General features: G+C 35.2%; 1 protein-coding gene across 1 annotated transcript; it reads left to right on the top strand.

Moving 5' to 3' along the window:
- The first annotated feature begins 1,895 nt into the window (after positions 1-1,895).
- On the top strand, positions 1,896-24,069 carry LOC139736816 (annexin A7-like). The gene is made up of 13 exons (XM_071647479.1): positions 1,896-1,982; positions 3,451-3,526; positions 11,426-11,520; positions 12,338-12,371; positions 12,630-12,709; positions 13,934-13,990; positions 14,448-14,481; positions 16,661-16,743; positions 18,024-18,092; positions 19,270-19,371; positions 20,675-20,750; positions 21,743-21,855; positions 22,786-24,069. The coding sequence occupies exons 1-13, from the start codon at positions 1,974-1,976 to the stop codon at positions 22,903-22,905; spliced, it is 948 nt and encodes a 315-aa protein (XP_071503580.1). The 5' UTR covers positions 1,896-1,973; the 3' UTR covers positions 22,906-24,069.
- The last annotated feature ends 1,981 nt before the right edge of the window (positions 24,070-26,050 follow it).

The following is a 26,050-nucleotide window of genomic DNA, read 5'->3' as shown; positions in this document are numbered from 1 at the left end:
TACACTATATATACATATACACTATATATATACATATATACATATATACATATATATTGCAACTGATTGACAAATTGCCCTACATCGACGTAAATAAGCACTAAATTGATCAGTGTTTTAGTAGTAGCCATGATGAAAAATCATGGGCGTACATACTCGAGCAGGATTCGAACCTACGACCTCCTGATCACCGGACAGGCGTCATCTCCACTAGACCACCGAGCTTTCGCCCGAAAGCAAGTGTTGGTTCTAATCCTTATAGCATGCAGCGGGTACTGCTTTGTTATTCAAATTCATGATTTTCTTCCGTCGAGATGTTTTCATTGCAACTGATTGACAAATTGCCCTACATCGACGTAAATAAACACTGAATTGATCAGTGTTTTAGTAGTAGCCATGATAAAAAATCATGGGCGTACATACTCGAGCAGGATTCGAACCTACGACCTCCTGATCACCGAACAGGCGTCATCTCCACAAGACCACCACGCTTTCGCCCGAAAACAAGTGTTGGTTCTGATCCTTATAGCATGCAGCGGGTACTGCTTTGTTATTCAAATTCATGATTTTCTTCCGTCGAGATGTTTTCATTGCAACTGATTGACAAATTGCCCTACATCGACGTAAATAAGCACTGAATTGATCAGTGTTTGAACCAACACTTGCTTTCGGGCGAAAGCTCGGTGGTCTAGTGGAGATGACGCCTGTCCGGTGATCAGGAGGTCGTAGGTTCGATTCCTGCTCGAGTATGTACGCCCATGATTTTTTATCATGACTACTACTAAAACACTGATCACTTCAGTGCTTATTTCGGTCGATGTAGGGCAATTTGTCAATCAGTTGTAATGAAAACATCTCGACGGAAGAAAATCATGAATTTGAATGTATATATATATGTATATATGTATATCAAGCGTTATTGGTAAACATTTTAAAGTATGTCAATCATCACACATAGAGAGAATTAAACCTTTTCAAAGGTACCTCACGTTGTAACATAACAAGGGATATTCTTTATGTCAGCTTTTTTTTTACTCAAACTGCATGGGTATCTATTCTCTCCATAATTCAACTTCTAAATCACAATTCATTGTACAGAAATGATTTTAAAAAATCTCCTAACTTAGAGGAATGCAGTTATATAAACTATGATAACGTTTCTTTCTTTTCAAATCATCTTCAGTTCGTTATACGAATGCCTCTTTGAATCAATAATGCAAATGAATTTTACGACAACCTTGTCCTGTTTTATTTCTTAAAAGTATAATATCTGCATTAAAATACACCAAAACGCAATTGCCAAAAACGAATGTAACTTCTTTAAGTTATGTCGAAAACTATCACGTATTTTCAAATCATTTCTTTGTTTGTTTGTTTTTTTTTACCAGCATTCATTGCAAATAACGAGCTAGCTAGTTTTGCGCTAAAAATTTCTGCATTATATAACAATATGTTGAGTGTATGTTTGTTTGTAGGCCTATGTGTCTGGTGTATACTGTGCAAACAGAGAGAGATCCACACTTTGCCTATTAACACAAATTAACCCCCACAAAATGATTTTTGAAACCATTTTGCTGCGCGTAAAATGATCGACGTAAACGATTTACATTGATCGCCCCTCTCGGCTGGATACACCCATAGCCATCGTGGATGCAGCCAAATATCGACCCTTGTTAGCATCGAGGATGACTCGCTCTGCTCCTGATGTTAATTCGCGCCACAATCTACAGTCTGTCGTCTGAACAAACATGGGCGCAGTTTCAGTCGTGCGCCGAATATTACACTGGTGAGGCGCGGCTGTGTGCGGACCGTCGCTGAGTTCTCGTTGTATCGTCAGCGAACACTGCATTAAAAACCAGACTTTAGGTAAGAGCGTGCTCACTCGTTGATCGAAACCTCACAGCGGAACGTTCTGTCTGTCGCGCTCCAGAAATCTCCCTGTCAAAGCCCCTGAAACAGCGCAAAAACCCAAGATGAGTAAGGTGAGTTCGTTTTTGTACTCTCAGTCCTGATTTAAAGGTCAGTGGGACGAAATAACGTATTACAATTACTATTAAGACATTAGGTCTCTCAGGTTGAGGACACACACCTTAGTCTTTGATAAATGAGTGGGATTCGATAGCAGGCTTTTAATATACAATTGGCTAGCCCTAAAGTATTGTTTATGACTGAAACACAAGCGCATGATACATTGTGGGTAATGACCCTTCAGAGTTCAAAGAAATTCCATTCAGTTTCACATCATTGCAAACCACTCTCATGTGTATGCCTATTTGAATACAACGAGGAGTATTATGTAGGACGTCGCTGTCTTTTAGCTTGTTCACTTATTAGTTTCAAGTGCTGAAGCAACCGTCTTCAGCCCGTAACAGCAAATTTGTTACATTATCTTCCAAAAGCATGTTTCAATAGGTCCTGCATCTTGAACATTCATATCAGTCTGTTAGGTGTTCTCTTTTTCTTTACCGTATTAGTTATCTTCCTATCTACCTACCTATATTCTTTATGTGTGTATGTGTTTGTTTTTAATATTTGATGTTATGCTGCCGCACGTAATTCATATAGATAAACGTATCTGAAAGAAACAAAAATTGATCAATGGCAGTTTTCACTGACGCCTAATAATAAATAAGTGGGCGTGAACAAGAACGACTCTGCTAGCACGGCTAGTGCACCAAGCAGATTATATGTTTCTCCCTGTATTTGTCTTACAGTGTACAGGGTGCGAGTTCTGAAACCGCCGCGTAATTTGGGCTCGAACCGTCTCATTAACAGAAACCTGAGATAAGACACATGCCAGGGGTTAAACTTTAAAGATGTAATGTTGACACAACGTGTTTACATTCTGCTAGTAGTTTACATGTAGAATTTACGTGTTACAGTCCAAATTGTCGAGTTCACTGTTTTAGCAGGCCTATGTGTACGTATGTGCCTTGATGCACAAACTAGGATTTTCATTCAACAAGAATCGAGTTTAGTAATTATTGATGCATTGCTTCTTTTTTTTTTCAAATACTGATACAGGCTATCGGTGATTTCATCATGGTAACAATTCCAAAGCAAAAAAGCTTGTTGTGTTGTTTAGAGTTATTTTCTTAAGAGCCAACATTGGAAGAATATAAAATCATCGATTTAATTCCAAATAATGTTAAGACTACGAATTATGGAGAATGTGGATGACAGCAAATTTTAGTAGCTTGAAAAGACGCAGACGCACACAGACGCAAACGTACAGTCATACACAAATGTTGGTAGAGTAATGAAAATGCTGAACAAAAAACAGTTTAATGATATTAATCTAGCCACTAACAGCAAGGAACTCTGAGCAATAGATTTTTATGAAGAGTACAGGGAGTACTCATTCGCCAATTTTTCATGACTTTGGAAATCGTAAATAATTAATTTTGTCCAAATTCATTCTTTCTTTCTCGATCAAAAAACAAAATGCAGCCAACCGTTACACCCTTCGCCGGATTCGACAAGGACAGCGATGTCCAGATCCTGAGGAAAGCCATGAAGGGCATGGGTAAGTCGACTTCATTGATCACGACTGAGTGTATGGCGTCGGTAGATTGACTACAGCATTTTTATAATAATGTGCGATGATTGCTTGTTTCTTTTTAGAAACTACAGGGGAAAAATGTGATACAATCTACAAATGTTTGTTTTTAGCAGGAAGTTTCGAGAAGTAAGCATGGAAGTGGTCTTCATAGTTAACTGATTTCTTGGTGTACCAGTGTCATTTGGAATAGATAAGGTCTTACGATGGCGGAACAAGTAGGACGAAACTAAGCTAAACTATAAACTAAACTTTTTTTTTTTTCCCTTCCACAGGGTGTTTTATTCATACACATATTCAGAAAGTCACATTTACAAATAATTTTTTAAATACAAAACATCGACAAAGAGTGGCCTACTGCACTTGTACATATAACATATAACTTATATCATTTTTTTTATTTTATTGGCAGAAATAACCCTGAAAACACTATGAATATCATGCAATTTTAATATTCAAAAGCACTTAATAAATAAAGCCCATTTCTTCACAAAAGTTTTTTCTCTACTATTCATTTGACTTATACATTTTTCCATCTCAAAATAACATTTTATCTCAGATATTATATGTTCGAATGACAGAACGGTCTTTTTTAATTTCGCTGAAAAAATTTCTCTTCTTATAACAATCATCATACAGTTTAATGCACTGTTGTTGAGACCATATAATCCGAATAACTTGTGTTGGTTTGTAAATACAATTTGTTTATCTATCTTCAAAAGTAACCATCGCTCAAACTTATTCCATATATTATTTGAATAAGGACATGAACAGAATATATGCATTATGGTTTCCTCACTGTCATTACAAAACGTACACTTTTTATCTGTTACAAAACCAAATTTTAAAAGAGCATCTTTCATATATAATATTCTATTAAGAATCTTAAATTGAAACCACCTCATATTAATATCAATAGTTGATTCAAAAGGAATTAAACAGTATAAAGACCATGTTTCATCATCAAGATCCAACATGCTACTCCACTTAACAAAACTGTTACAATGTTTTGACGTGTGTCTTAACAACGTTTGATAAATATCAGAACAACCTTTCTTATGTTTCAGTATTACATTTAAACCATGAGGAATAAAAGGGTCTGCTATTTTCGACATGCGGTTTTTTGCAAATGATTGGATAGAATTACACAGTCCACCGTGCTGAAGAAAGTTAGTTTGTATATCAAACTTCCTCTGAAATTCAAAATATGAAAGAAATTTTCCATCATTATCTAACAAGTCATTTATAAAACGTACACCTTTTTCACACCAAGACTTAAAATATACAGTGTTATTATTCATTTTAATCAAAGGATTATTCCAAAGAGGCTGGCTTGCCCAATTATCATTTGTATTGATTTGTAGAAATTCTGAAAAAGCCAGAAGTACCTCTTTCCAAAAATCATTAGACATTACATTGGCAAGTTTTTTGTAGTACAGTGACCCCATAAATAAATGAAACGATACTGGTTGGGGCAAGAAAGAACGGAACATGTGGAACGTATAATTTTCAGTCTGCGGATCACAAATAAACCTTCTGATCCAGGATATTTTAAGAGATTTAGCATGCATGAAAATATCAATCATTTTAGTACCACCATGACAATATAGCTGGCACATTTGATTTCTATTTATTTTATCAGGTTTATTTTCCCATATAAACGAATAAAAACAACGATTTATATCTGTCAATGTTTTAAAATTTGGTTCAGGAAGTGATAACAACAAATAATTTAATTTTGACATCAATAATGATTTAACTACAGTAATTCTTCCTAAAACAGTAAGTGATCGTTTAGACCAGGAGGTCATTGTGTTTGTAATATCTTTCATTTTTTCACAATAATTTTGTTCAACCATTTCATATAATTTAACTGAAAATTCTATTCCCAGGTACCTAAAGTACCTACCCTGAAAAATCCAGTCAAAATTACAATCTTCCAATAATTTAATTCTACAATTCCGATTCTTTCCTATCCATATTATTTTAGTCTTTCTGGGGTTAATTCTTAAATTCGATATGTTAGCAAAAGTATCAAAAATCTCAAGAGCATCTTTTAGATCTTGATCTGATCCGTTAAGTGTTAAAAGTGTATCATCTGCGTATTGTAATACTTTAAAATTTTTTTCATTAATTTGCAACCCAACCACAGAATTTGTGTGCCTAATCATAATTCCAAGAATTTCACTGACCAACAGAAAAAGGTAGGGTGACAAGGGATCTCCTTGTCGACAGCCCTGTTCTATTTTGAATCTATCTGTAAAATAACCGTTCACTAAAACACTGGAAGTAGCATTGTTGTAAAACAACTGAACCCATTTTTTCATAGATTGGCCAAAGTTAAAAAAATCTAAAACTTTAAAAAGAAACTTATGAGACACAGAATCAAAAGCCTTTTCGAAGTCAATTAAAAGTAACAAACCTGGTATATCATGTAACTCTGTATATAAAAGTATATCATACAGTAAACGAATATTTTCACCAATGTATCGACCTTCCAAAAATCCGGTTTGATTTCCATGTATCAAATATGATAAAAATGTCTTAAATCTGTTTGCTATACAACCAGATGCCAGTTTATATATTACATTCAATAAAGAAATTGGACGCCAATTCTTTAGAAACTGTCGGGGTTGATTTACTTTTGGAATTAATGTAATTACTCCCATTTTTTGTGCTCCCGACATTTGTCCTGAAAAATAAGCATAATTTAAGGAATTTAACAAAAAAGATTTTATTTCCTTCCAAAAAACACGATAAAACTCCACGGTAAAACCGTCTAATCCGGGAGATTTATTACATTTCATATTTTTTAACACAGAGTATACCTCTTCTTCATTTAAGGGACCTTCTAATGATAACGACATTTGTTGTGATAGTTTTGGTATGTCAGAAGATGACAATAATAAGTCTAAATCTACATCTGTGGTTTCTTTTTCTTCATACAAACTGGAATAAAACTTAAACACTTCTTTCTGTATATCGCACTGATTCATAATAATATCATTTTCACAAAAGAGCTGACGAATTTGTCTATTAACATTATTCTGTTTTTCCAAGGTTAAGAAATACTTTGAGGGCTTCTCTCCTAATTCCATCCACTTAATCCTGCTTCTCATTGCGATTCTTTCATTTTCTTTTGAGCGTAATATTTCAAATTCTTCTTTCTGTTTATTTATTTCATCTAATATTTCGCTTTTATCATTACACAGTAATAATTTTTCTTCTAAATTTTCTATATTTTTCTCCAATTCCTTTTCTCTATCAATATTTTGCTTTTTAATATAAGAAGCGTAAGAAATAGTTTCCCCACGTATTATCATCATTAAAGTTTCAAAAAATAACTGATCATTAACAGTCAGCTGACATTCACCAATTACGTTGTCACTGTGATCAAACTGGACATTTCCCTTTGCATAAAATATAATTGTATCTTTTATAATTTGTTTAATTTTCTGAACATATATTTCATCTTTCAATAAAATATTATTAAATTTCCAAAACCCTGGTCCCCGTTTAAACTCATTAAGATTTAAACTAAGAGAAACTTTAGCATGGTCAGTACGGTAACCTGAAGAAATATCAGTGTTACAAACTAAAGAGAGCAATTCGGAGGATATCAAAAAGAAGTCTAATCTACTTTGTTTAAAGGGATTTTGTTGCCGCCACGTACTAAACTAAACTTATCTAAATTAAATCAACCTGAACTTGACTAAAGTAAACTAAGCTTTACTAAACCAAACCAGACTATGTAAAATCAAAGAGAAAAAAAAGACGCGACAACTACAATGAAGGGAAAAAGCTGTTGGTAAAATTGCAGTGATGTAAATAGGGTCATGGGCTTGTAGCACAATAGAAGCAGGTATATATTGGCATGTAATCAGTCAAATTTAAACATATTCATTTGACTTTCATGGGCTTGCCACTTTTAATGGTCAGTCATGACACATTACTGTTACTCCTGGCTGTTGCTACTATCTTTGTGTCTGACATAACGTTGCAGTAGATATTAGTATCGTAATATCCTTTTGAGCACTGTGAGCTTTCTGCAAAAATAATGCCTTAAAAAAGACACGGACACGTTTGCTTAATAATGCAGGGCAGGCAAAGTAAATATCCACACCTAATGGGTTCCTGGCCTAGACAAGTTAATCAGTAATTAAAAGAATTGAATAAAATAAAATGTGTCCAAACAATGGTCAGACAGTATGATAACGATCTTAGCTCACTCATGACTAAAGACCGTCTTGTCATTAATTGATTAAAATCCACATGGCGAGTTTTGTTTGATTTTATCTCATGTTAAATCATTGTTGATGACTAATAACAAAAGACAACATGTATATGGGATTGGTTTCGCGTTTTCAACTAACTCGAAGGACCTTTTACATTGATACTCATACGATAAACAACACGTGCACCATGCCTGTAAAAAGCAGAAAGGCACAAGATACAGAAATCCTGGAGTTTAGTTTCTTATGCTTGGTTTTTTTTTTATGTGTGTGTCTTTTTAAAACAGTAAATCTCGAACGCAAACACATTATGCAAATGTTTATGAGTCAATACGTCATCTTTTAACTCTTTCATCGGTTTGTACAGTGAACAAACAATTTAAAAGTCATATCTTTCTTCATTGCTTCAGCAATTACAGACATCCTACTTTACCATTTCTGTCACCATTTCTAGGTTATGTCACAAATTTATAGACATTTGATGCAAAAGAAATAGTGAATGATTACGTAGTAGCTGCTTAATGAGAGCTTCGTTATGTAGTGTGATTATCTTTTTTATTCTATCTTTATTATATTTCCTTTTATAATTCCATTTTCTATACGAGACCGTTACTGTTTGAATTTTCTCTACATTTTTAAGAACACATGTCACTCTTCAGAACAATTAACTGCTTTCATATAATCTCTCTTGACTATTTTACTGACAGTGAATTGTTCTGTGCGTAGTCCAACACGACTTTGTCAATTTTTTGCAACTTTATATGACGGCAGGTAAAGAGTTGACAAAATCTCCTATCAGTATTCTCCCTGTCACGTTTACAAGAAGAGGAATCATTTACGTCCTTTGGAAAACACTGATGTACAACTTCACGCCTCTTCCTGTTTCTATCCCTCTAATACACGTCATTTTAAAGCAAACAGATCGTTAACAACTTAGATTTGTCTACGGTTTTATACACCATCCCCTCAGCAATACAGTGATAATCTTCGGAGATGAATCACGTAATACCCATTCAGCATTCGGCGTGAGTCAGTGTCGATAAACTTGGAAACTTTGGGGGGGGGGGGCGGTGCGTGGAAATTAAAGGCAATGAGTGAGAGAGAGGGAGAGAGCGAGATCGAAAGCGAGTGTGTCTGTGTCTGTGTGTGTGCGTGTGTGTATGCGTGTTTGTTCGGAAGAGAGAGAGGGAGAGATGGGTATAAAAAAGAGAGGGGAGAGATACCCAAACGGAAACTGGAGTGATCACGATAATTGACGACACTTGGTGAAAAGGCCTCTTTCGATAAAGCTTTTAAACTTACCGTGCTTATTGAGTCTCCTCAACAGAACGTTACAGTGTTATATTCTTTGATTTTCCTTTATTCTAATTTTCTTTTTGTCTAATGTTTAGAAAATAATTAAAGGTCAAAATGATCTGCCATATTATGAATAACATTTTACATTCTTGCTGAAGGATTCTGACGTGACGTCATAGACATTAGGGGAGGAAATGCATGAATGATTTTAAAGCAGACCTACTTTGTTGTGTGTGAGCTAGAGAGACCGAGAGTGCGATGGTGGTCATGTTTACATACAATATATCCGAAAACAATGGTGCTAAATCAGAACAAGACAAAGTCACTGCAATGAAAATCATACTTATAATCATAACGATGATATTTTGGCATATTTCTATCATAATCGTAATCAACACACTGAGAGTGTTTGGGTGTGTTTTTTCAGTAGTTTCTTATTCATAATTAAAGTAATGTTATCTTTGAACAAAATGTACATTAAACAGATTTTGTCTTTATCTTTTTACCCTTGCCACGTACAGAGTTTTAGCGCGTTGATCTTAACAGTGTGATGACATGTTTCTTTATTATTCCTATGTCTTAATGGAACTGCAGCAGTTTTCATTTATACCATCGTAATGTATAATACGCCTTCACATATTCATTATTATTAATGCGATAGTGTTACCATAAATAATGCCATATTGCATTTAATGAACTAGAACAATAATTAGTTCGAGGAGACATTTTCCAAAGTGATGTTATAATGAAATGAGAATAAGATTTGTATGCCCCTGCCAGTAGTGCCACGAAGTGGTGCCGGAGAGGTATTATTTTTATGGTTATACCAAAAAATTATCAAAATGAAAAATCACAGATGACACAAATGACACAGATGAGATAATGGCCCATGCATCATAATCCTATACTCAGATATATGAAACGTAAAATAATTTGACTTTTATGCCAAGCTAATAGTGAACGACATAGCTTCGGGAAAAAAAAAATCTGTAGTCATTTTCTCGCAAGCCATTGTAATTGTTGTATGATTATTATGCTATGCCTGCATGAGTGATTACCATCTTGTACGATTATCACGATCACGACTTGAACCAATGATATTAACACTATCAAGAGTTCAATATTGATATCATACACCAAAGGCACATTACACTAAATGTCGCCGTAATCATGAAACATGTTTGCTATCGATAATATGATCTGGAGACCAGCCTCCCATATCAAATCGATCTCGAGCCCGTACCCTATACCATTTGAATACGAGTGCACTTGCTCAAAGACAAGCAAACAACCGAACCTACTGAGTACACATTCCCTCGATATATTAAGTTAAAATCTCTCGTTTGAGAACGATTCAGTTTAAGTACTAAGACAAACATTAATAGTGTGCAACAAGATAAGCTCTTCTCTGCAACTCTACTATAAATTACGGGCTCTCTGTCAACTACTCGAATAAACACACACAGAGACCTCTTTGAACCGTGTTCAATTTTTGTAGTTGCCAAAAATGTAAATGTCATATAAAAGTTGAAGGAAAATGGGTCAGAATTGCTCTACTTCACGGTCGATTTGACATCTCAAATCTTAATTCCATGATAGTATTCTTCATTGTGTCAATTACAAATATGTTCTGCTTTTGCATTGTATATAATATTTTCTCTGTTTATTTGATGGAAATGAAAATTAATTTGAATTTTGAACTGTCATATGATATTGACTCAAAGCTAGGCTTACAAACAAAATTTTGAAAGGTAATCAATACAAATAATAATCTGATTATGTCCTCATTTTTGTTATGTATCTTTGGAACGTTTGAAAATAAAACTCGTCTTCCTTACCATTCAAAAAAAAAAGACTACAAAATAATTGAATTATGCTCTAAAGAGACATATCAATTTCATTTTGAAAGACTTGTTGACAAGAGATATGAAATACATGAGTAGGCACAGCCATTGGGGCACCTCAAGTTGTTAGTCCTTTGGGGATGCCTGGAAGTGATTTGATTTTAGTTTCCTCTTTCAATTGCTTCGTTTCAAACTGTCCCTTAAGTCAGTACTCTTGTAATTCCGCAACACTTATTACAGACAGTACCTATACCGAAAAAGAAAATTATCATAAATGTAACATTTTCTATTCAAGTTCTAGTTATTAAGGACATAGTGCCTTGTGAGTATTGTCACTGCGGCCAAGGAGTTTTTGTATCTATATTTCATTTGTGCGGGCGGGGAGGAAGAAGGGTGCGGCTTACCCCCTCCCCTCCCCGCTCATTCTCTATTCCCGATACAACTATGAAAGTTAAAACAGGAAGTTATCCTCTCTCCAATCTTTCATCACACAGGAACCGACGAGCAGGCTATTCTGGACATTCTCTGCTACAGGACGAATGAGCAGCGACAGGAAATTGCCAAACACTACAAGGCCTCCTATGGGCGGGTAAGCAACAGCAAAGTGGGCGTGTGGCAGGATCTTGCAAGCAGTGCGTGGGCGTCTATTGGTCCATTATTTGCAGTGATATTGTTTGTGCATGCTGGATGGGCGTGGCTCGAAAGACTCCGACTTCAGCAATCGCACAATATATTATATAGTTCGAAGAATGCGAGTTGATGAGAAGTGGGCTGGAATATGGGCGTGGTACGTCGTGGGGTATTGCATTTTTGTTTCTTTGTGTGTGTGTGTGTGTGTGTGTGTGTGTGTATGTGTGAGTGCTTGCTTGTTTATTTGGGTGGTTCTTTGTTTCTAAGGGAAGTAAACGGATTGTATGTTCAGTAACACTGAAACGGATTTCGTTGAGGATTTCATTCACTGAAATAGTTTGTTTATTTTCCATTTCTCGTTTATATTTGAAGCTTATGCATATTGAACACTAAGAAATTCCATGAAATGTTCCATATTTGAAGGCGCTTTGCCTGCATCTGTTCAGAGTAAAGGTGCATGGCCATGCAATTTTTTTAAGGAAAAGGCAATTAATATCTCTGTTTATCAGCTAAAGAAGAGAAGACGCTTAAAAATGATCTGTTACATTCATGTTGCAAATACGATTAACGTTGCAGAAGACTGACTAGTAATTTGCAAATCAGATGACGTGTTGTGTATTCTTTCTTTTCACATATTTCTCTTGTTATTCCATTCTCTGCATACATTTTCCGCAGCTGTTATAAAAGGGCAGAATAAGACACCGTTAACAATACCTACCTATTCTTCTCTCCCTGTTTTGCTGTTGTTGTTGTTGTTGCTGTTGTTGTTATCACAGGACCTGCTGAAGGACCTCAAGAGCGAGCTCAAAGGTAATATCACTTGTTTATTTTTTGATCAAGAATTTATCAACACGCATGAATTTTAATACTGAATTGCCTCAATGTCGTATTGTTGTCCTATATTGTAACTGAATAGGCGAGCGTCATCGTGACGGCCCGTGTAATGTGGCACATGTCACGGAAGAGAAAATGCAACAGTTTACTGTTTTACGTATTGAAATGATTTATTGAATCTGTTTGAAAAGCTTGATTTAACTCCATCACTATTGCCTTTTTACTCCTTTGAAGGTGACTTTGAGGATATCATCCTTGGCCTGATGACCCCTGCTCCCCTTTTCGACGCCCAATGTCTAAAGAAAGCTATGGCTGTAAGTTCACCATTCTCTTCCTTTTTCACACCAGTAAATAATTCCACAAATTAGGTGTCAAAAAGTATTGAAAAAAAAAGTTATATAAAATACACGAATGATTCAGTGTATTTTGTGTTTTCTGAGTAGACCAAAGTACTTCAATCCTGCTACCAGTTCTAAAGTTTGCAGGTGACGAGTGCCCAAACTCCAATCAGAGATAAAAACCATGGTTTTACCACTCAAGAATGCTACGTGTTTTATGAATCTGCACCTCGACAGAATTATATAGCTCACTTCAATTTATAAGGAAACATGGTCAGCCTCAAAATTTTGTGTACTTGATGGAGGCACCCACCCTCGTTGTCCACGGCTAATTATATTTTGATCAGGATTTTATTTCTTATTTTGATATTTTTCATGATTTATTTTAGCATGATTATTTGGTACGAAACAGTGACAGAACTTCTATTCATAGTTTACACATCATTTACATAGAAATGATTGTGTGATGGTAGTGAACAAGACAATTGTTAGTGAAGCTGATTGTAAATTATGTTGCGGAGTGAGGACGCCAACCCAGTATCTTACTAGACTCAACTCGGTTTCTTTGTTTCATGACAATAATTGGCTTTTAAATGAGCAAGTGACCATTTTAAGAATAACAAGGGGAAACGGTGCTGTTCAATTTTAAGGTAGTTATCGTCCATTCAAGTATATTAACTGTTCCCTCTTGTATTCTAAATACTCTGCGAGTCTCGTTCTTTAATACAGCACAGCTAGTCATCACCGAATGCCAGCGTATAATTTTGCGAGTATACCTTGTTTTATTTTACATGCAACGATTATAATTCAGATCGTGTTCCTGAAAGATGATTAGTAGTGAATTTGCTCAAATTACTTTACAGGGATACAGGAAATTACTAATATTATACGTTAATCTTTTAGTTTAAATACAAAAAAAAACTAAAGGTACGATGTTTCAACGGCTTTCTAAAGAACCTCTTATGTTTTCCTGAATAAATATGCATTAATTAAAGTCATTATTCAATAATTATTTCAGAAGTTATCATGGCAATAAAAATCAAAACAAAAGAAATGCTATTCTGTAAACTAGCAAAGAATATTGTCTTGTACACAACAAACAGACCAACGAATGCTGAGAATTAACTTTTTAACGTTCCTTTCGTCATCTTTCGAGGTCACATATAGGGATTGAAACTTTCTCAATCTTTGAAATTGTAGGGAGCTGGAACCAATGAACGCGTCCTCCTTGAAATCATGTGCGCAAGGTCAAACAAGGTAATACATCATTCCATTTGCATGTTATATATAATGATATGGTGTTTATACATAGTTCTACATCAGTAGCCATTAACTTGATTACACTATGTGTGAATACGTCTGTGATTATCAATAATACTAAAAAGACGTTTGATGTTTGTCATACCGCAGTTAAACTCCATGCAACAATTGGACACAGCAGTGAAATATTTATGACATAAATATGTCTTGATTTCACGATTCAATTCTTGTCCGTAAATACCTTGTATTAGGCCTTAAAGTAGAATTAATTGTGAAATTCAATAACGCAAATCTAAAAGCACTGCGTTTGTGTTGTTTGTAAAAATGATTAAATCCACGCAAAAGTTTTTTTCTTCTTTTTCTTTTTGTATAGGTGATCAAGTAAGTAATCAAAATTATCCGCATATCATCAGTTGCGAAATTAATTTCCTTTTATATGACTTCCACACAACAGCAAATCCAGCAAATCAAGGCTGCATACAAATTAGGTAAGTTCTACAATACAGTGTAAATATTTTAAATTACTTGTCAGCACTATACTTAGATTGTGAATTGCACGTTAGCTATCCATGCACAATTTCCATTACTATGATTACATGATTGCATGAATAATGTAATTTTGATCATCTTTTTTTTTCTCTCGAATCCGTCAATAAGTTTGAATTAAATTGAATTGAATTGAATTGAATTGAATAAAACGTTTGGGTGGGGCAAATCTTAACAAAATATGCAAATAAAGTGGTAACATGGCTCCTTTTTAACAAATGATAATGGCGTTCATAACGTCATTATCTGTTAAAAAGGAGCCATGTTGCCACTTTATTTCGTAAATACAGCTACGTCTCTTTATGCGGCGTTGAGGGCACCGAAACTGTGACAAGTAATAACTTTTGAATCCATCGTCCAGTTGTCCTACGAACAGTTGATGAAGAAATCATAATGATGATGATAACAATAACAATGATAACACTGATGATAATAATAATGATAATAATGATAGTAATAATGATAATGATGATGATAATAATGATAAGGTATTATATTCTTATTTTTTTCCCCGACCTGCGTATCTCAATATAATTGCATGTATATTTTCATAAATGATTTGAATAATCTATATCAAATATAGTAGCTATAAAAAACCCTCGAATAATATATTATTAACTCACTATTTATCTAGCGATCCACGTCCCACAAGCTTTGCTTTTTATTGGATCACTATTTTCCATAATCGAATCTATTTTCCGCACGCCCACGAAGTATATATGTATTGTTCCTCCTAATTATTGTGTATATCATATATATGTTATGTAATATATCTCGGATACTACATGAATCTTTTGCAAATGTTTGAACAATATCATTTCATGACATGTATACTTTGTACTATGTTTTGATTTTCGTTGATTGGAAATAAACTATGATTGAATTGAATTGAATTGAATTGAATAATAATAATAATATTAAGAAGAAGAAGAAGAAGAAGAAGAAGAAGAAGAGGTAGTGAAATGCGCCGTCGATCTATAGTGGTCTATTCTGAGGCGCAGAGGGATGATAAGGAGAATAACGTACATTGTATAGTTGTACGTATGAAAGTTGAAGAACAAGGAAGAGAGAGAATACCCGGTAAGCAATTCAACAAATGCTCAACCAAAACAAGATGCGAACATATGACTTCAGATGCTTTGTGAATTTGTCATGGTTTCTGCTGATGTAATCCTCTGTGGAAGAGCATTCCAGTGAGATGGGCTGCAGAAATAAATACCATGTACCTCGGGAATGATACGGACGCCTAGCAGCATGACCTTACCCCCGCCGACAATATGAAAATTATTATTACCTATACGAGGTAGTTTTGCGAGGCAATTGCATTTGTTATTTTGCAGGGTTAAAGGTCAGCAATCAATATTCGTTTCTCCACGTCGCTGCGTGTCGGTTACACACACCGAACCGTACACAAAACGATGTGTGCAAACAGTGCAATCATCCGGTTTTCGCCATTCACTTTACACATGGAGGTGGGAAGAGAAAGAGTGTTTCCAATCTCTCTCCCCACCTTCCTGCTTTAAATGTAAACATTCCGATCGACCACGAAAGGAAAATATTTCACCGACGCGACGTCGCTGGGTGTCGGTTACACGCACCGCAGAAGAACGCTGATCAATCAACTCATAAACAAGGTCGACCACTTACAGCAGCACATAGCGTCAAACAATCTCTAGTCCATTTGTGCTCAATAATTGCACAATGACCATCAGTTTTACATCTCTCCAAATTTAAACAGAAGTAAAAATAAAGAGTAAAAGCGTTCAGATGTTTGAAGTTCACCTGTTACAACTACATATGTATCTTTGAAGTTGGAGTTGAATGATATACATTGATGAACAATTTTTCAATATTTCGACATGTTGATGATCTACAGGTAGTCAAGATAATGTGGCTTGATCTATATCACAATGTATAGTCGTATTCAAATATTTTCTTAATTTACCTAGGGGGTAGGTAATAATTATGATATTGACTGGCCTTGAGGGAGATACCAGTATCTCCCTCGAGGCCAGTCAATATTATATAATTATTGTTATGTTGTGAAATGAAAAGTTTGAAAAGTTTTGAAAATATTGTGGTATCGATATTTGATGATTTCCTTGATATCATCTGCTATAGCTGGTTTGGGGGAGGACTTGGAGGCCGATCTGGAGAGTGAGACAGGCGGAGACCTAAAGCGACTCCTTGTCGGGTTGTGCGCCGTGAGTATCCCCGATCGTGGTTCGTGGTGCTGTACTTTTTCCATATCGAAGTTGATTCAAATCAAAGAAATCAAGTCAAAGAAAAGCGGACGACTTGTAAAATTTGGACTAAAATACGATAGAATTCCGACACATAAAATTTTCATATAGGACCTACTTGTAACGAATCAGTTTTTAGCCACCTTTTCTCTGTCCTGAAGACGTATTTTTACATGCCCAAATCTTTGAAAAAATCCACGTCAAACTTTACTGAAAATCTACTTTCCATGGTCTATCTTACTTTTTCAACGAAAGGTATAGGTACAGTTATAAGATTTAGCACTTCCCCCTGAAATAAGTACAATCGTAGAAGGTATTCTCTCAATACAAGCATCTCATTGGCTCTTTCACGTTATCTTTTTAATTCAGCAGAAAGAAAGAAACTCTGACGTCTGAGAAATGTTTTTGGCATAATTGAAATGTTGACAATACCAGCGCTGTGTCTCTGGGTAAAACCTGAGTCACAAATGATTTGTGCTTTGTGTTGTTCTTGACTTACGAGGCACAGAGAAACCCCTGAGAATGCAAAAGGGCGACATGAGGTCTGAAAGTGTGAAATTGTTAAACGTTACTGTTAAAAATGCTTTCCAGTTTGGAAGTGAATAAGATGATGACGACATATTTGCTATCAGCTATAATGTTAAAGTGTAGTCATCCATTTATTGTATTCTCTTCGTTTTACTTAATTTCTTTTCAGGATTTACGCGGGATAAAAGGGTGATCTTTTCTCAACTCTGGTAATTCACACGCATGTATTGTTTACCTTGTGCTGTTTAAAGGGATGGTACAATATTGGTGGAGATGAGAATTGGGCTTTTAACTTTTTGCAAGATACGAAGAAAACACTTAGGATGTAGTACAGAGCATACTATTTTAGGAGGAATTCAAAGCTTATTTGATGAAAATCGGGTTTGGAATGACTAAAACATCCAAAAACAAAGTAAAACAAAGCGATCGTAATAAAGTGTGGGTCCCACACTTTATTAGAATCGCCTTTTTTAGATATCTCAGCCATTTCAAAACTAATTTTCATCAAATAAACGTTGAATTCCTCATAGAATTAAATGCTCTTTCATATTTCATAAGAGGTTTCTCATTATCTCACCAAAAAAGTTAGAAACCTGAAATTAGGTCTCAACCAAAACTATACGATCCCTTTAAGGTACCAAATAATTATTGAATTAATATACAATTTGTTTTATTATTATGAGATGAAAATACGTTGTTCTCGCTGAATCCAGGGTGCAAGGGACGAGTCAACAGAAATCAACAGGGACAAAGTCGAAGCTGATGCTCAGGCTCTTGTGGAGGTACGCCCCCTTGCGACGAGTCGCTTTTCTCTCTCTCTCTCTCTCTCTCTCTCCCTTTCCCTCTTCTTCGTCCTTTTGACTACCTCGTCTTCTTCTTTTCCTAACTCTGTTCAATTCAATTCAGCTCTCACATAATTCCATCGAACAAAAGAGAAAAAAGATAAGACATACATTACGAACTCATGCTGTTTTATTAGTTTGTAAGAAATACACAATGCAATGCGAGTCATAAAGCATAATTATAAAAAAAAAACATAATATGTGCTTGTAAGTAGACTAACAAGAACAGCAATGCATACTATTGCAAGTTTGACAGAAGTGTAGTATTTTTGTAACAGTGAAAAAGATCGGTTCACTGAAGAGCGGGGCTTGAAAAATGTGGACCACTCAAAACGAAATGTGCAACTAAAAGTCATTCCAAAATATATTCATGTACACAACTAACATAAAATCGTTAAAAGCAATGCAGATAGCAAAGACATCGCCATTATAAACAGTAACTATAATGGTACCAAAACACATGAAAATGCAAATTGAAGCTAAGTTTAAAAGAATTATACAACCAGCAGACTCCATCAATTGAACCGTGTGTACGCAGAAAATATGGCGAAAAAAAAAACCACATAGCACGTTCTGTTTCTCTTTTCTCTTGGCCTTCCTCATCATTTTCGTTCTCCTCATCTTCCTTTTAATTTTCATCCTTTTCTTCCTCATCGTCATTCTCCCTGCCATTGGTACCTTTTTCATCATACACATCTTAGGTGTATTACAAAAAAAAGGAAATTAGCCGGAGGATTAGTGCGCGCTATATCAGACAACATGAAATGATGCACCAGAATGGTGTAAATGAGCAATCGGGTGACCCATTGGTCAAACCACTCTTGAGGTCATGAGGTCTTTGTTGATTTTACCAAGCTGGTGACTGTAAGTCGTTATACATTTTCATCTCAAAGAGTTCAAAGATGCACTGATCTTTAGTGATGTAGTGCCTCAAGTTCTCTAATCAGACAAAATGCAGATGAGTTTAACAATACTGTACAGTAGCCATGCAGGCTAAATCCTTACTGGTGGTACCAAAATGATGTCGCACTGTCTTTTAAAAAAAAAGGCCAGGACAGATAAATAACTTAACTTCCACCAAAGTGTAATCTACCTTGTCTGTTTGTTTTGCCCACAGGCAGGAGAAGGTCAGCTTGGAACAGACGAGTCCGAGTTCCAGCGGATTCTGGTGGCCAAGAGCGTCCCGCACATCAGGGCAGTGCTGGTCGCCTACGCCGCGGTATGTTCTACCTGTTGCATTAACCCTAACCAGGCCGGGCTTTTTTGAATGTTCTGTGGCCGGGGAGGGGTTGATTCAACCCCCCCCCCCCCCCCCCCCCCCTGAGATCTCGGCCGTCGATCGCGCAATCGCCATGAAATTTGGCACGTGCATTACCTGTGGCGTAATCTAGCAAGCTATACAAAAAGAAATGGAAATTTTCGTCAAAATAATTAATTATGCTAATATATGCATAAAATCATACATTTTGCTCTAAATCAGAAATTAAAGCTCCTAGAATCCTAAATTTTGGTGAAAACATTCTTTGTAGCATTCCTAACAATGTACTTGAAAAAAAATTTGGTATCAAAATCAATTTCTTATGTATTTTATTGTTTTATGAATTTCTTATGTATTTCTTTGTTTTTTCGACCTTTTGTTGTATCGTTTTTTTTCGCAAAATTTATGACAGAACCTATATCAAGCATAATTATGCTAAAATTGATTAGTTTCAGCCTGTAAAAGTGAAAATAATCAGATCTTTATGAATATGAAGAGAAAACTTCATTTGCATAGACTTTATACACAAAATCACGTTTTTGAGCCATTTTCGATCTGACAGGCATGTATAAAACGTTATGCAGCGTCGTAATGGTATGCACAATTTTCGCGAAAATGGTGTCAAAAGATGCGCGAGACTTGAAAGTAAAAAGTCAGCGAACGGCGCAGTCAAAAAATTTCGCGCGGCAGAGAAGTCGCGAAAAATGTCGAGGGGGGGGGGGTTCCCCCCCCCCCCGGCCTTTTTAGGGTTAAGTCCCGATCTAAACTCTTCCATACTACTGGTCTAGTACAGTAATAAGTGGTTCATAGCGAGATGTCGTATATTTCACTCATCTCAAACTTTATCTTTTGAGGTTTTGTTCACATGAATGCCATAACCATGATTATACAGATAATCTGTGACTTTTTACTGCATAATTTTGCAGAAACTGTGCAGAAACTTGTCAAAGCATTTTTCCCAAAAGATGAAAAGTACAATGTGTGGTAGTTAACATTTCATAGCTACCTAACGATTTATTGATGATCGTTCCTGGCTTTACCCCAGCAAAATCAAAACATATCTCTTCCAAACTATCCGTACATAATCATCTGTTTGAACCACTGATTAAACTCTTGTTCTGCTTAAGCAATGATACCACAAGTTTTGATCTGGTCGTCAAAATTTCTTTTAAATTTGAAATTGCAGTTTATAAAGAACATAAACGGCTCCTTTTAATAGGATAATGCATACCAGCTTGTAATAATCTATCCTCACCTCCCGCAGGCCGCTGGCAAGACTATGGTGGAATCGATCAAAAGTGAAATGTCGGGCGACTTGGAATTAGCCTACCTGAATATCAGTAAGTCTGTCTAGAATCTATATTATGACATGTCAATAATCATTTTAGTCATTGGTACAAGGCTAGTAAAAAAGGTAACTTGACTGTATAGTATGAGTTCTGATACTCCGAAATAAATTACATCGTATGGCTTTGGTGAATGCAAAATAAAAGGGAAACAACGGGGCAGCGGTCATCGTAGTATTCGCTACGTGAATAGTTTTATTCATATTACATTTTTCTTTTCATTCAACTCTGTATGAATTAATTTGTCTCCTCATGTTCCGATATCTTAAGTATTAAATCAAGCACGATAACTTCATCGCCGTGTTCATTCTCCATTTATTAATCTTATTCATAAGTATACTCATTAAAATTTCTAATTTATTGCTTTGCTTTTTTGTCTTAGGGCCCATATTTGATGTATTCGTCGATATATTACTCCCTTAATAATCCGTCTATAGATTGGTTTCTGACAAGTTATATAGTTTTAGCAATATCACAGAAAACATCATCATGAATAACAATGTACATAATTCAAAGAAAATCAATGTGTACATGAATTCTACCAACAAAAAAGAAATTATGCAGAAGAAGGTCTGCCACAGTCTACCAGCAGCTGCTTGAACACGTGGCAGCCCAGAAAACTTACCCATGAGGGGGTGGAGAGGGGCGGTAGACAGGAGCATTCACGATTTGTTTAGCAGAATGAGGAAAGAGACTTGAACATAATTATGTAATGCATTCGGTATTATAGTTTATTGCATAATATATTGATAAAGATATGGCAAATTATTGTTATCACTTTTATTATGCATTATCATTAAGCAAATTGCAGTGATTAAATAAGATAAACTGAACTGAACTGAACTGAATTATCGTTATTATCATTATTACAATTATCATTGTTATCATTATTATCATCATTGTCATTACTATTACGATTAGTATTATTATTATTATCATCATCATCATCATTATGATTATGAATTTACTTCTCTCTTGTGCATCAGTTGAGTACATCAAGAACCCCCATGAGTACTTTGCCGATCTCCTCTACAAATCAATGAAGGGACTTGGTACTGATGAAGACTGCCTCACAAGGGTGATGGTTACCAGGAGTGAGGTAAGGACACACACAAACGCACTACAGACACACACACACACACACACACACACACACACACACACTGTAGACACACCACGCAGATAAACACACAGCAGATACACACACACTGCAGACATACAGTAGACACACACACAGCAGATACACACACAGTAGACACATACAGTGTACACACGCATACATTGCAGACACACGCAGCATACACACAACCTGCAGACAAACACAGTAGGCACACACACAGTAGACACGAACACACAGCAGATACACACAGAGAAGACACACACAGCAGGCACACTGACAGTAACTGCAGACACACTGCAGACACACACGCAGCAGCCACGCTCAAACGTTTTGTTCTCCCTAATGCTAATAAAAAAGCATTTTCTTACTTAAAATGTACGGAATCCACGTTGGATTACGAAAGTTTACTCCACATTGAACTCGGGAAGTTGGAAAATAAATTTATACCATTCTGAAAGTGAGAAAGAAACACGTTTATTTCACCGATGTCATTATGCAACTATTCAAATAAAGCTACACGGCACCTTGTATGTCCACCAGGAGCAAATTATCATACTGCCCACGATTTTATCAGCTTTTCAAACGATAATGAAGAATTTAAATCATGTTTGTTTGTTTGTTTGTTTGTTTGTGTGTGTGTGTGTGTGTGTTGTTCTTTTCCAAAGATGTGTTTAGATTTATTGACAAATTATCTTGGTTCAGAAGTTAGTTTGAAGATTTCGCATATTTGATCTTCCTTTTCTTTTATATAAATACAATTGTGTTATCAAGAAAGTGATACAAACCGGGGAGAGTATATTTGGCAATTGCATCAGAATGTTTTGGTCTGTTTGAATGTTTATTCGTTTCTTTTAGTATCATTCTGCTTCGTTCTGATGAAGAAGTGTTATTTGACATTGACGCTGACAGGTCGATCTTGGTAACGTTGCCGAGGTGTTCCAGACCAAGTACGAGCAGAGTTTGGTCGAGTTCATTGAGGACGATGTGTCTGGTGACTTCAAGCGCGCCCTCATCGCCTTGGCAAGTTAAAAGTCTTTCCCCCGAGAAGTATCTGGGAGCTGATAGCTGATGACGTCAGTCTTCTATGCTGTCTGATTATGAATAGCAGTGTGGAGCTGCTCCGTAATATGAGACTTCGTTATGACACATTTCAGAGATGCAAAAGGTATTGATAGAAAAGTGTACTTAGAAAGTGTATTTTGTAAAGCTAAGTTATTGATGAGTTTGACATTACTATCAGCAAAAGATATACGCGGTTGTGTATGGCGACGAGTAATAATTCCTACGTGTAAGATCGTGTTACAACCCTGACAATTGAAATAGTATCAAAATCTTTATGAACGTAATAGATATTAATTTTGTCATGTGTATTTTTATTATTCCCTTGTCACTATTAGTGTCTCGTTTTATGTTAGTTTGATTTTTATCGATATCATTCAGTTCAATTCAATTCAATTCAATTCATGCTTTATTTCATTTTTCGAAAAGAACATAAACATTTCACTTTCTTTGGTAACAGAGAGTAAGGTTGCATAGTCAAAACAAAGTGAATTGAGAAAAATATAATCGAGGAACCTTGGGATAAGAAATACGTTGTAATGAAAATTGACTGAAGTGATAAAGACGAATAATACGTAAGACATCGAAAAATGGAGGGACCCACTAAAAAGACAATGCTTGTAGAATGTGGGCCCCTCAAGTACAGAATGTACTTGAGGTTTATCATTATTAACTTAAGGTTAATCATTATTAACTTAAGTTAATCATTATTAACTTTTGCTAACTAAAAAAACGTTGAGGTAATTCATAGCTCACCTTACATTCAATATCATATCCTCTGGCCATGATTGATTTCAATTAATTTTCGTTACTATTTATTCACTTCTTTTGTACCGCTCTTCCCTTCAAAACGCAGCACTGGAATATTGCCTGCTAGACGTAATTGTACAATAACTGCATTAAACGAATCAAAGGGGGCATTTATCCCAATTGAAATCGCTGACGGAGTAGTCAATCACGAATTGTAATAATACAATTTTGGGATGATATTACATTCTTTTCATAAAATCAAATCAGGCATATATGGAATAAAGAGCAATGCTTTCAAAACAGTATATGCAGTATAGAACTATCGTGTGCTGTTTTTTATCATTATTTCCTACTTGTATTTGAAGTCAATAAAAATATATCAAACGATATCATAAGCATGCTAATAGATTATTTTTGTGTCTCATTTTATTTTCAATATGATAAGTTTTGGTGTTTACAATCCTAGATCCGCCTGATTACGATGTCATGTAAGAGTTGTTGTTTGAAATCGAAAAAGAAAAGAAGTGAGGAAAACGGAAATCTATTCTCAATCAATTCAATTCGTTTATTCATCTCATTTTCTGATAAAACAATACAATCGTATTGAATTTTACAATACAGAATTCGGTAGGATGGTCAATGTACTTCAAACTTCCAAAAAATGTCGTCCAGTTGTTTAAATTGCATTCAATAGTCACGTGATATTTTCTTGGGAAGACAATATATTTGATAAAAATTCACATGGTAATTTTCAGTCCGACTCAACTTCGTTTTCTTTTCTGTTTTTGTTCAATCATTTACTCTTTTTACATCTATTTTTTTTTCTATAAGTGCATGACCTGTATCATTTAATTCCGTTTAGAGAACCCATGCCTGAACGAATGGCAGTAAAAAAAGCAAACAAACAAACAAAACAAAATATAGTACGTTCAGTGTAGCGTCCAAGATGTCCAGCCGGTGTAGTACATTCACCCACGACGGGGGTTGCTATGTCAATATTTCATGCACGAACCCCCCCCCCCCAAAAAAAAAAGAATAAATAAATAAATAAATAAATAAATAAATAAATAAATGAAAATAGATAGATAGATAAATAAATAGAACTAAAAAAATAAAAAAATGAAATTAAAATAAAAGAAATAAAAAAATAAAAAAATAGAAAAATGAAAAATAAGAAAATAAAAAAATAAGGAAACAATATTTACTATAAACTTGTGATTTGACAAAAATAAGCGAATATCGCTTTTCATTTCTTTAATATAAAAACAAACAGAAGACAGCGTACTTCTCTAAATGTAACAGTCCATTACAAATCATGACTAACATAATTACCTTCTGATACATACAACACACACACACATACACTTTTTGAAATTTTACATAAAAAGTGCAGTAATGATGGGTGATGGTATTAAAGGAGCTCAATGAACTATCAACACAACTAGGGGTAAAACAGGAATAACAGTTACCAGTTTTCCAGATGCTAACAGTTGGTCAACACCTTTCAGACAAGAGCAAAGACTCAATAACGAAACCTATAGAATTATTCAAAATGACCTTGTTCTTTTTCTGATATACTCCATCAGATTACAGTTCTCAGATTTCTAGGTTCTTCATAAACTTTTTTATCATTACCTTTGTATTTTTCATGTTCAGTGCAACGATTGATCATCAATATTGTAAACTCTTCATACAGACATCTGACAGTCACAGTAAAAAGTACATTACCATCTTTTCTGGTAATTTTCTCATTGAGCTATTCTTTTGGTCTTGAGGGTAACCTTACCAAAAGTGCTGCTCCTGTACTTTTGTAGGCACAGACATCAGCTACCACCACTATTCTATCGCTCATTAAACCTATTTGCAGCTTAATGAACCTGGATCATCAATAGTGTTTAGAGGTCGTGTTATATAATGCGATGGATACCTCATTACGGTCAGAAAATATGAAGTAAAGTTCATGTAGGCCTATAGTACTGGCAACTTGCAGTTTTGTAGAGGTCGAAATACTATTTGAGACATAAGTGGTTTCAATTTTAAGTATGGCACAGCTGACGAACGTTCCACCATCAGAAAGACAGTAGTAATGCAACGAAAACTTTCACAACTATTTTTGTACAGAAAGGTACAGAAATGATGGTAGTTTGGATGACAAGGATTTACAAATATTGCTTTACTTCAGGATTCTACTTTTTAGTTCCTCTTTTATTCTCGAGTAATAGACATATGTTTTGATCAACAACGCCTTTTAACATTTCTAGATTATTGAATTTGCTATATCTTAATGATTTCTCTCTTTTCATATCACATAACTAACCATATCAAACATCCATTTGTCTTTCTGCCCCATGAACTTTCAACATTT

The sequence above is a fragment of the Diadema antillarum genome, unplaced genomic scaffold, assembly GCF_040938485.1.
Source record: "Diadema antillarum isolate AM-2024a unplaced genomic scaffold, OU_Dant_1.0 seq00000663_RagTag, whole genome shotgun sequence".
NCBI classification, from domain to species: Eukaryota; Metazoa; Echinodermata; class Echinoidea; order Diadematoida; family Diadematidae; genus Diadema; species Diadema antillarum.
This window is presented reverse-complemented; position numbering and strand designations above follow the sequence as displayed.

Coding starts and splice junctions, on each gene's coding strand:
- LOC139736816 (XM_071647479.1), top strand. Junction 11,521..12,337: donor ACAAGGCCTCCTATGGGCGG/GTAAGCAACAGC, acceptor TTGTTATCACAG/GACCTGCTGAAGGACCTCAA. Junction 14,482..16,660: donor CAAGGCTGCATACAAATTAG/GTAAGTTCTACA, acceptor CATCTGCTATAG/CTGGTTTGGGGGAGGACTTG.